Consider the following 13,036-nt stretch of genomic DNA (forward strand, 5'->3'; position numbering starts at 1 on the left):
ATAATTAAGGGCACATATACAAAACCAATGGCCAATGTTAGTGTCAACTAAGAGACTGAAAGCATTCCCCTTGTGAACTGAAATCGGACAAAGGTGCCCTTTATCAATAAATTCAGTACTGTGTTGGAAATCTTAGGCAGAACAATTAAGCAGGAATGTAAAATAAAAGAAGTCCACATTGGCAAAGAATTAAAACTTTCTACTTGTAGATGATGCATTCTTATATGTATAAAATCCCCAATTAACTCAAAATCCTAAACGATTCAGCAAGGAAACTACTGGAACTAACTGAGAGATTCAGCAAAATGGCAGGTAAAAGATCAACATACAAAATTCAGATTTCTTTACACTAACAAAAAGAACTCTTAGAAAGAAATCAGCCACCCAAACATGAAATACCTAGGAATGATGATGTTGTTGTGAAGTACTGTCAAGTCGATCTCGACCCATAGTGACCCTCCTGTATAGGGTTTCCAAGGAGTGGCCGTTAAGCTTGAGCCGTCGACCTTGCAGTTCAAATGGCTTTGCAATCTGGCACATTAACCCACAGAACAACACCTAGGAATAGAGAAACACACACAAAAACAAACTTGTTATAAAAGACTACTACAAGGAACCAAAAGAAACTTAAATAAGTGAAAGAATACAATATGCTCACAGACAGTTACCATTGTGAAAATATCAATACTACCCAAATGATCTATAGATTATAATGCAACCCTAATCCAGATTCTATCATCATTCTTTAAAGAGATGGAAAAGTAATCATCAACTTTACATGGAAATGAAAGAAAACCCAAATAAACAAAGTACTACTAAAGAAGAACATTGCCCAGTCTCAAAACCTACTACACAGCCATGGTTGTCAAAATAGCTGGTTACACATACACAGACCAATAGAACAGAATTGAGAACCCAGAAGTACATTCAGTCACTTCTGGATCGTAGATCTTTGACAAAGGGTTGATTAAATGGGGGGATTAGATGCTCTCTTTAACAAATGGTGGCAGCAAAACTGACCATCCATTTTCCATAAAATGTCACACAATGGTGGATCAAGTCAATGCACTGAGCAGACATTCTGCAACAGAAACATGGAAAACCAAATGAAACAGACACAGATGGTGATACTGGAAATCTGAGCATCAAAGGATAGAACAGAGAGGTGAACTGGATACTGACTGGAACAGGAAGCCGAACAGTGAGAGAGAAGAAAAACAGGTAGACTATGCGTTGGCATGAAGCTCTGCAGTTATATTGATTTTGTGAGCTATTTTTGATACAGTGGCCTGCAGGCACAGGATGTGACTAGAGGTTGGTGACAGGGGGTTCAGTTCTCTCTTTTTTATCATGCCTTCCTGGTAGCTGGGGTCTGGCGCTAGGCATAGCACCCTGATTCTGAAGGCTCATGAACCCGCCCTGAGCTACACTTTGCAAAACAATAAGCAGCTGTGTTCACACTTTCATTCTCTACTATATTCACCAGGAAACAGATGATGACTACCTGAGAACACACCAATATGCAATCACTTATTATATGTAAATATGACACCACAGTGCCTCAGAGAAAACACACAATTTCAGCTTACATGAAGAAACATATGGCAGAGTGCCTCAAACAAGACCAAAATACAAAGTCTGAAAATAGAACATGTGAAGTAGTATCAGAACTTTCCTGTGAGGAATTTAAGAGACTTGGCAACTTCAACTGATTTTAGAGAATGACTGAGACAGCTGAAGAGAGAACAGGGAGAAAACGAACAAGAATTCAAGAAACAAAGAGACCAAATAAATGAAAAAATGTGAGCCATACGATTAACCCTAAGACTTTAGAAATACATAATACACCAACTAATTTTCAGAGGATACCACTACTGGTGTGATAGACTGCAAGGTTAGTTTGAACCTCAAGGTTGGCAGTTCAAACCCACCATCCACTCCTCAGAAATAGGGTTGCTATTTGTCAGTACTGCCTCCATGAGTATTTTCAACAAAATATTAAGAAATCGAATTCAGAAATACACAGAATAAGACACCATTATTGACTGGAGTATATTCTAGGAATGCAAAGTTCCTTCAATATTCCAAGTTCAATCCATATACCATATTAACAATCTGAAAAATAAAAATTATCAGATCAACTGATTTTTAAAAAAACCCTTCTACAAAATACAACCATCCATTCACAGTTTTCTTTTTTTAAAAAAAAATCACAGAGAACTAGGAATAGAAGGCAATGTCCTCAACCTTTACAGAACATCTACCATGGGAGGAGGGCATGGGGGCAGGAATCTATAGCTAACATCATTAAAGAAAGACTAAGTGCTTTCCCTCTAAGGTTGGAAACAACGCAATAATGTCCACTCTCACGAGAAAACAAAAAACATACATCCTGGAGAAGAAATAAAACCATTTTTATGCTGGAACTGACTGTAAGTCAACTTTTTGTTTGTTTTAATTTTACTAAGACAACATGATTGCCTACATAGAAAATCTCTAGGAATCTACAGAAAACTTTAATAATTAGTTGTAGCAAAGTCATGGGATACATGGCCAAAACTTAAACTCAATTGTATTCTATATATTACACCCACTGCTGTCAAGTCATTTCTGACATATGTTGCTGCTGTCTATAGGATTTGTTGTTGCTTCTTGTTAAGTGCCATTGAGTCAGTTCTGCCTCATAGTGACCCTGTGTAGAGAGTTTCCAAGGAGTGGCTTGTTTGAACTGCTGACCTTGCGGTTAGAAGTCCAATGCTTATCCTACAGCACCACACCAGGCCTCCATAAGACTATAAATCTACAGGAGCAAACACAGTCACATCTTTATCTACTGGAGCCAGTGTTGGGTTTGAACTACTGGCCTTGCGGTTAGCAACCCAATACCTAACCCACAGCACCACCACTGCTCCTTTATAAAGATAAGGAAGAATTGATTTCATCAATATTAAAAATGTTTGGCTTTCAAATGACAATGAATATAAACTATAGACTGGCAAAAAATATTTACAAAAAAATACTTGAAAATCACTTGTATCCAAAATGTATCAAGAATATTCAAAAGTCAACTATAAGGAGGAAACAACCCAATTAAAATGGGCAAAAGACTAGAACAGGTACTTTAATAATCACCAGAAGAAATATGCAACATCGTTAGTCACTAGGAAAATGCAAACATAAGATACCTCTGAATAGTTGTCAGGATATCTGTAATGAATGTAAAAGTGCAAGCACTGTTGACAATGCAGAACAACTTGAACCCTTACGTTACTAGTGAGACTACAAAATGATGCAACCATTCTGGAAAACACTGTAGCAATTTCTTATAAAGTTAAATATATATTTACCATATGAGTCAAGCCTGCCATATTTACCCTAGAGAAATGAAAACATGTTCACCAAAACCTATATATGAATATTTACAGCAGCTTTATTTATAATTGCCAAAAATTGGAGGGGGAACATATATTCTACAATGGGTTTATGGATAAACTGATACATGTATATAGGATAATTCATGTAGCAGTTTAGTTACTCTTTATCCACTGAAGGAACAAACAAGTATGTTAAGTAAAAGAGGATGATATAAAATTTTCTAAGACAGTATTATCTCAAAAAGTGCATAATGGAAAAAAAAACGCATACTACTAAGGATAGTAGCTAACCAACCAGAGGAGAACTCTAGATGTTTGGATTATCCTATCATTTTTGTGTGTGTTTTGGGTTTTTCCACACCATAGTGGATTACTTTTAAAGGTAGGAAAATACAGCTTATTATATATGAACTGTTCAGCTTTCATTTCAATTTTGCAATATCCAGAAGTTCATAACATTTCATTTTGTTTTCATAATTACTGTTAATGTTGCAAAATTAAAAGTGCCCTTAATGGCTTTGATTAAATAGTATTTAATAGCTATATTGTTGGAGGGTTCCAGGGAATTTTACTTTTTTAAAAATATTCAGAAGTTTAAAATAGTCTATACCTTCAATTCTGTAACATTTTTAACCTTATTTTTTTTTCTCCTTTTTCCAATAAAAAAAAAAAATACACTACAAGACAAGTAACTACAAGAAAGAGTGAACTTGAAAAAGACGTCTGTGCTGGATTTTTGATGGCTAGCACCTGTAATTCAGAAGGTAATATTATCCGAGGTACTCAAAAGTACTCAAAGTATAACAGTTTGAAATCAAGTTGTAGCTTGTAGAATTTTCAGTAAATTAATAAAATAAGAAAACCTGACCATTTCCAGTTGGTATGTTATAAGACCATTTCTAGGTTGATGTAAAAATCTTTGGTGGTTATAGCAAAGACTAAATTTTAATGAGCATACAAATAATTTGGAGATTCTGTTACATTGTTGGTTTAGAACCAGTAACTCTGAGATATATATGTGAGCCCTGGTATGACGCTATGGGTTAATGTGCTGGATTGCAAGGTCAGTGGTTCAAGTTCACTAGCCGCTCCTCAAAAACCCTGAGTGGGAAATGACTCGAAGGCACTTAACAACAATATACATCTCTATATATTTGTGTGTGTGTTTTAATCATCAAATTTATTATCTCAGAGTTTAGGAGACGGGCGTGAGGCCTTAGGTGAAGGCTTCCTCGTCTCCTTTCAACATCTATGAGCCTAGCTTTGTCATCCTCTGGGTCTAGGAGCTTTCTCATCACAGAGATTCTGGAACCAAATAACTGGTTCTGCTCCTAGGTCTTCTTTCTTGATGGTAATGAGATCCTGCCAATCTCTGTTCATTTGTTTAAACCTTTTTATATCTCAAAAGAGATTCACTTAAAAAAAAAAAAAAAAGATTCACTCAAGATACAACCTAATCCCATACATTGTATTCTGCCTCATTATCATCATTGTTGTTGTTAAACCCTATTCAGTTGATTCTGATTCATAGCAACCTTGTATAGGGTTTCCAAGGAATGGCTGGTTAAGTTTGAACCACTGACCTTGCAGTTCAAACCGAGAAGATAGGATAATTGCATCAAATCTCAAAATGAAGGTTACATAATACTTAGAAGTATAGCACAGACAAGTTGGCACACATTTGGGGGGCGGGGGTGAATACAGTTTAATCCATAACACATTATAATCCTGGCTAAACCTCTTTAAATATGAAGACGCAAAAGCAAAGAGAAACTGTAGAGAAATCCCCAAACCTATAGGACAGAATAGAACTGCTGCCTAGAGTTTCTGAGGCTGTAAATGGTTACAGGTACAGACAGCCTCATGTAGAGTGCTTAGTGGGTCCCAACTGTTGACCTTGCGGTTAGTAGTCCAACATGTAACCCACTATGCTACTAGAACTCCTAATGGGAGAGATGTACTCATAAAGGAAGTGAATGGTGGAAATCAGGATATAAAAGCAAGACTTGGGGTATAAAGAGGAGGAGGAGATGAACTTGTAGTACCTAGGACCTAGAAGTATGGGCACTTTCCAGAGGGGATTCTTCATACGTGTATAATACAAACTCAAAAGAGATTTTGTCAATTCATTTGAATTAGCCCCCTCTTCCTAAAACATCATTTTCTGTTATAATAATTACATTTATCATTCCTGAAAATTTACTTAGGTATTTCCCCTCTCTTCTTTTTCAAACCCCAACCTTCCTATCAAGCTGTATTCTGAATTAGTCCCAGACAATTACACTATACTATATTATCAGCGTAGTGGTTACGAATCGGACTGTGAACCTTAAGGTCAGCGGTTCGAAACTACCAGCTGCTCCGCGGGAGAAAGATGAGGCTTTCTACTCCCGTAAAGATTTACACCCTTGGAAACCCTGTACAGGGTCGCTATGGGTCGGACCCGACTCGATGGCACTTAACAACAACAACAACATATTATCCAAAAGCATCAATTCAATTTTACACCTAATTCCAATTTTGTTTTGTGAAAATTCCAGGAAAGACTACTTAAAACAATATACTGACTGCGTTATATCCCTTCATATACTGTTCAGTAGAAGCAGATGATACAAGGAATCATTAGCTAAAAAGGTCCTTTAAAGATCATACAAATTGCCACCATCTTCATGGAATAGCATCATGTGATACTTTTTGCTGTTGTTCTGGGTCACTACAGCATCATTCTTGCTCAACTTAGCAGGAAATAAATAAATACATGCAATAAATACTGTAACACAAGGCTGGCATATAATATATGCCTTAAAAGTAATACCAAAAACATAATGATAAGGTTAACAGAGCAGTCACTCCAAGCCAAGATGTTTACAGAAGGTACCCCTTCAAAGACAGGTAGAATTCCAAAATGCAGCAGAAACTGCATAAGCAATTATTAAGCTAGAAAGCACAAATAATAAACAGATGACTGTTAGAAGACAAAATAAGTAATATTTTAATGATTTTACCATATCCCCTTCTTACTGTCATCCAAAGATGAGTCTAGCTTGTCCTACTTATTTTTTGCCATTTCTTCTGAAAAAGGTGTAAATCTGCTTAACTAAATCTTACTGAATGTGAAGCACAAATTTGAAAAGGAATGTCAGTAAAGTTAGGAACTTTTATATAGAATTTCTGTCCTGAAGAAAAGGAAAAGGAAACACATGAGAGCATCATCAGTATCTGAAGAAACTATAAGAAAAAGAACAATAATTTTAAGAAGCATCACTGTAGTCCATATATAGTCTCATGGTATCTATGGAATTTAATGAAAGACAAGTTATTTTTGTATTACTTTTGGTTACTGGATTGTTATTTTGACAATGACAGTCACTTATTGGACTGGTGGGTCATGGCTTTATAAGCTTTATTAACTCAATGAGGCAAAGACAAAAAAAATAGTGAAGGATAAGAATTGAAAGGTAGGTAATAGGCCAGATTGTGGCTAGGTTTTAAAACAACAGACTACATTTTTTTATCAAAAAATAGTGATAAATCTTTGAAATTTATTAAGCAGTTGAGTGATATGTATAGTATTAAAATTAATTTGGTGACTTCATCCAGGTTGATTAAAATGAGAAATGGCAGAAGGAAAAACTAGATAGGATTAATATAGTACTTTGGGAGTAAAGTAATCCTAAGTGAAAATATAGGTAGTAACAGAAAAGTGTAAATTTGAGAGAGATTATGATAAAAACAAAAATCACCATGATTTGCTGGATTCCATTATCCAACAATTCAACAGATATTACTGAGTGCCTATTATTTTCCAGAAACTATATTGTGTTCTTAAGCGCCATGGAGTCAGTTCCAACCCATAGCAACCCTATACATAGTGTCTATGGAATGGCTGGCAGGTTTGAATCGTCAACCTTGCAGTTACCAGTTCAGTGCTTATCCTATAGTGCCACACCATAACTCCAAGAAACTATATTATATAGTGTAAATACAGAATGAATAGATACAGTACCTGCCTTCAAGATGTTTATCATAAGGAACTGTGACAGATGTATACTACTGTGCTTTGATGCATTCTCCACATTGCCTTTAACGTCACCTTTAGCCGACACCATCTCTATTGTTGTTATTAAGTACCATCGAGCCAATGCCTACTATGCAGCCCTGTATAGGGGTTTCCAAGGAGTGGTCCTTGTGGTTCAAACTAACCTTGAGGTTCAGTACTTTATCCTACAGCTCCATACACCATCATTGTTGTTGTTGTTGTCAGATGCCATCATGTCAATTGCAATTCATGCTGACCCTGTGCACAACAGAATGAAAAACTGCCCAGTCCTGTGCCATACTCATAATAGTTGTTAAGCTTGAACCCACTGCTGCTGCCACTGTGCCAATGCATCTAATTGCAAATCTTCCTCTTTTTCGGTGACCTTCCACTTTACCCAGCATGATAAATCCTTCTCCAGGGACTGGTCCCTCCTCATAATATGTTCACATATCAGAGACAAAGTCTCACCACCCTGCCTTTCAAGTAGTATTGTGGTTGTACAGCTTCCACAAAGATTTGTTTGTTCTTCTAGCATCAGTTCTGCTACAGTCTTCCTTATTCACTGTCCAATTTTCACATGCATATGAGGCTATAGAAAATAGTATGGCTTGGGTCAGGCACACTTTAGTCCTCAGGCACACTTTAGTCCTCAAACTAACATCTTTGCTCTTTGACACATTAAAGAGGTCTTGTGCAGCAGAAATACCTAATGCTATACATCATTTGATTTCTTGACTGCTGCTTACATGCGTGTTGATGGTTGATATGAACGAAATGAAGTCTGTAACTACTTCAATCTTTTTCTCTATTTATTTGAATGTTGTTGTTTATTGACCCAGTGGTGAGGATTACTGTTTTCTTTACATTGAGGTACAACCCACACCAAAGACTATAGTCTTTGATCTTTATCAGTATTTTAAGTGTTCTTCCCTGTCAGCAAGCAAGGTTGTATCATCTGCATATCACAGGTTGCTAATGAGTCTTCCTCCAATCCCGATGCCACGTTCTTCTTCAAATAATCCATTTTCTCGAATTATCTGCCCAATATATGTATTGAATAAATTTGGTGAAAGAATACAACCCTGAATACACACCTTTGCTGATTTTAAACCATGCAGTGTCTCTTTGTTCTGTAAGAATGAGTGCATTTTGGTCTATGACTACTATTAAATGTCCTAGAATACTCATTTTCCGCAATGTGTTCCATAGCTTGTGAAGATCCAGACAGTTGAAAGCCTTTGCATAGTCAACAAAGCACAGGTGAACATCTTTCTGGTATTCTCTGCTTTCAGCCAAGATCCATCTGATATCAGAAACGATAGCCCTTGTTCCATGTCATCATTTGACTCTAGCTTAAAATCTTACTTGCATGTGATATTAGGGATATTTCCGAATGATGTCCACATTTCACTGGGTCACCTCTCTTTGGAATGGGGACAAATATGGATCTCTTCCAATCAGTTGGCCAAATAGCTGTCTCCCAAATTTCTTGGCACAGATGAGTGAATGCCTCCAGTGCTGCATCAGTTTACAGAAAGATTTCAATTTGTAGTCCATCAATTCCCAGAGCCTTGTTCTTTGCCATTGCCTTCAGGGCACCTTGGACTTCTTCCTTCAGTATCATTTACTCTTAATCATATGCTACCTCTTGAAATGGTTGAACATTGACCATTTATATTTGGCACAGTAGCTGTGTATTCCTTTTATCTTCTTTTGATGCTTTCTGCATCATTCAGTGTTTCCCAGAGAATACTTCCTTAAGTCAAGGCTTGAATTTTTCCTCAGTTCTTTCAGCTTGAGAAATGTTAAACAAGTTCTTCCCTTTTAGCTTTCTAATTCCTATCTTTGCACATTTCATTATAATATTTGACTTTATTTTCTCGAGACACCCTTTGAAATTTTCTGTTCATCTCTTTCACTTCATTTTAGCATCTCTACTCTGGAAAGCAACTTTTAGAGTCTCTTCTGACATCCATTTTAGTCCTTTCTTATAAATAGCCATGAAACACTGTCTGATGACACAGAATATTGAAACAGTCCCTCATGTTGGAAGGCACTCAAAATATGACTGGGGAATAGCTGCCTCCTCAAACTAGAGTTGACCCTGACCACGCAAATGGAGTAAAGTTTTCAGAACCCTCATTTGCTGATGGGGCACAACTAAAAGTGAAGCAGAAACAGCTGTAAACACCCATTAATAATTAGAACATGAAATGTTCTAAGTATGATTTCATGTTCCAATATGAATCTAAGAAAAAAGTTGTCAAGAAGGCATAAACATCAATATCCTAGGCACTGGTGTTGGTGGTTATATGCTGGGGAGTTGGTTCCAACTCACAGTGACCCTGTCTGTATAGGGTTTCCAAGGCTGTAAATCTTTATGAAAGCAAAAAGCCTCGTCTTTCTCCCATGGAATGGCTGGTGGTTTCAAACTGCTAACCTTGAGGTTAGCAGCCCAACCCTTAACCACTATGCTACCAGAATTCCTTATTCTAGGCATTAGTTAACTGAAATGGACTGGTATTGGCCATTTTGAATCTGACAATCACATGGTTTACTATGCAGAGAATGACAAATTGGAGGTGAGTGGTGGTGTGTTTGTCATCAAATAGAACATTTCAATATCTAGCATCACGATGCTGTCTGTGATATGGTAATGTCCATACATCTACAGGAAAGACCAGTTAGTATACCACTAGTATCCAAATCTATACAACCACCACTAAATCTAATGTTGATGAAATTGATAAATTCTACCAACTTCTTCAAGGGGCTCTGGTAGCATAGTGGTTACGAGTCGGGCTGCCAACCTCAAGGGCAGCAGTTTGAAACTACCAGCAGTTCCACGGGAGAAAGATGAGGCTTTCTGCTCCCGTAAAGAATTACAGCCTCGGAAACCCTGTACAGGGTCACTATGAGTCCGAACTGACTCCACGGTACTTAACAACAACCAACTTCTTCAGTCTGGAATTGATCAAATATACAATCAAGATGTATTTATAATTAACAGTGATTGGAATGCAAAGGTTGAAAACAAGAAGGATCAGTAGTTGGAAAATATGGCTGTTGTGGTAGAAATGATGCTGGAGATAGCATAATAGAATTTTGCAAGACCAATACCTATTTTTTAAACAACATAAAGGATGATTATACACAGAAATCAAATTTACTACACATGTGGAATGAGATGGTGGAGAACTTCCATATCATCATCAAACAAGGCCATAGGCAGACTGGACACCAGCCCATCAATTGCTCATCTGCAAGTTCAGGCTGAAGCTTAAGAAAATTAAAACAAGTCCACATGAGCCAAAATATGACCCTGAATATATCCCACCTGAATTTAGAGATCATCCCAAGACCAGATTTGATGCATTAGACACACTGATGAAAAACTAGAAGAGTTGTGGATGACATCAAGAACATCATACAGGAAGAAAGCAAAAGGTCATTACAGAGGCAAGACACACCATTTCTGGCCAAGCTTATTTTTCACTGCTACTCCATTTTTAATTGCTTCTACTGGACTGCAAACTACAAGGTCGGCAGTAGTTCAAGGTCACCAGTCACTCTGCCAGAGAAAGATGAGGCTTTTTCCTTCTTAAAGTGTTACAGCCTCAGAAATCCTATACAGAGTCACTATGAGTTAGAACCAGCTTAGTGGCATTCACCAACAACAGAAACTTCCTTATCCCCCCAAACAGATGAATAGTCATACAATTCTTTCTTAATGCTTCTAATCCTAAATATCTTTTACTAACTTCCGCCACAGGAGTATACAGATATATTAAAAAAGAAATTTTAAACCACCCATTCTGATGTTACTTTGAAGACAAAGGTGCTTCTGCCCCAAGTCAGGATATTTTTGACAATTAATAAGAATATTAAATAAATATGCCACAGATTGGCAGAAGCATAAACAAATCTGTCTTGGAAGAAATGAAACCAGAATTTTCCTTAAAAGCAAGGCTGGCAAGACTTTGTCTCACATACACTGGACACAGGAGGGACCAGTCCTTGAAGAAGGACATCATGCTTGGTAAAGCAGAGGGGAATGGACTGACACAGTGGCTGCAACAATGAGCTCAAACAGCAACTACTGTGAGGACGACGCAGCACTAGGTAGTGTTTTGTTCAGTTGTGCACAGAGGTCCGTATGAGTTGGAACTGACTCAATTGCACCTAACAATAATAGCAGTTCTGATATAGTGGTGGTGGTTATGTGCCGTGGAGTTGGTTCCAACTCATAGCATCCCTGTACAGGGTTTCTGAGGCTGTAAATCTTTAGGAGAACAGAAAGACTCATCTTTCTCCTGTGGAACAGCTGGTAGTATCAAACTGCTGACGTTGCGGTTCGCAGCCCGATTCGTAACCACTATGCTACCAGAGCTCTTTAATTCTGATATAGATGGTCAATTAACATATCAAGTTCTTTCTTTCTGCCTTACAGTGTTTGCATTTCCACACTTAAGTATCAAAGGATGAACACAATTAAGAACAAATTAATGAATACAGATCCTTATCCTTTATGTTTGTTGCTAATACCGATGGTAATATTAAAACACAAGTACTGTATATAATGTCAGGAATTTTGTATCTTTCTTGTTCACTGATGTATGCATCCCCAGCCTATGACAGTGCTTGGAGTCCTGGTGTGGTGCTATGGGTTAATGCACTGGACTGCAAGGTAGGCGGTTAAAGCTCATCATGCTTGACACATAAAAGGAAAATCAATTTTACAAGAGTAGTAGTAAATGTCTTAATTACTGAAGTATATCACATTTTTAAAATTCCTAAATAGGGATGCATCTAAAAACGTTGATTGGTGGCGTTTCTCTGTCACCAAATCAGGCTTCCACCAAAGATATTAAAATAACAATTTCTAATTTTCAATGAAAACTAGCAATCAGTTGACAATTTTCTCTATTAACAGCTGTGATAAAGAAGTTTTGAATTAACTTAGTAAGAGATTTTTCTCTATTCTACAAGTTTAAATGGAACCTCAATTAATTTCCAATAGCCTTTTTTGTTTCAGATAACCAACTGCTAGTACTAAAGATATAACCAGGACTACTTTTAAACACAAAGATGCTTTGCCTCATTTAGAATTATTATATCAATCATTGTTCAATCAAAGAAACATTAGGAGTATTATGGTCTAAAAAAGGAGAAGAAAAAGACACAGTGTGAGAGAAGCTGAAAAGCATGGGGCCAAAAAAAAGAACAGAAAGGTCAGAGAAAAGTCACCAACCAGTCGTCCTGCAGCCAGGCTTATCAGCTAACTAGAACGGGACTACAAATGATAGCTTGGTAGGAGGGTTTATAGAGAGCAGTTAACTCTGTATCTGGTTCTAGGTTCACCATTGTACAAGAGGGTCTGTATATGAGAACATCTGGACATGGAACATAGAAGACAAGCTGGAATCACTGGCTGTGTTTCACCATAGCCTTCAACAAGTAACGACTGCAATTTCTTGCTTCCTCCTTCCCAGTGTTGCACAAATTTCTCTTTAGCCATCTCTATCATAGAAATACTGAATGGTTTAAAATTAAGAAAGGTGTGCGACACGACTGTATTCTTTCACCATACTTATTCAACCTGTATGCTGAGCAAATAATC

At 37.2% G+C, this 13,036-nt stretch overlaps 1 protein-coding gene across 1 annotated transcript in view; it reads left to right on the forward strand.

Annotated features, from left to right (window-relative positions):
• The window catches only part of WDPCP (WD repeat containing planar cell polarity effector), a 474,567-nt gene that overhangs the window by 453,571 nt on the left and 7,960 nt on the right, over positions 1–13,036 (forward strand). Inside the window, exon 16 of the mRNA XM_006863003.1 lies at positions 4,059–4,138. Coding sequence (XP_006863065.1) covers positions 4,059–4,138 — 80 coding nt within the window. The remainder of the gene's footprint in view (positions 1–4,058; positions 4,139–13,036) is intronic.

Source organism: Chrysochloris asiatica, unplaced genomic scaffold (assembly GCF_000296735.1).
Source record: "Chrysochloris asiatica unplaced genomic scaffold, ChrAsi1.0 scaffold00052, whole genome shotgun sequence".
Lineage (NCBI taxonomy): Eukaryota > Metazoa > Chordata > Mammalia > Afrosoricida > Chrysochloridae > Chrysochloris > Chrysochloris asiatica.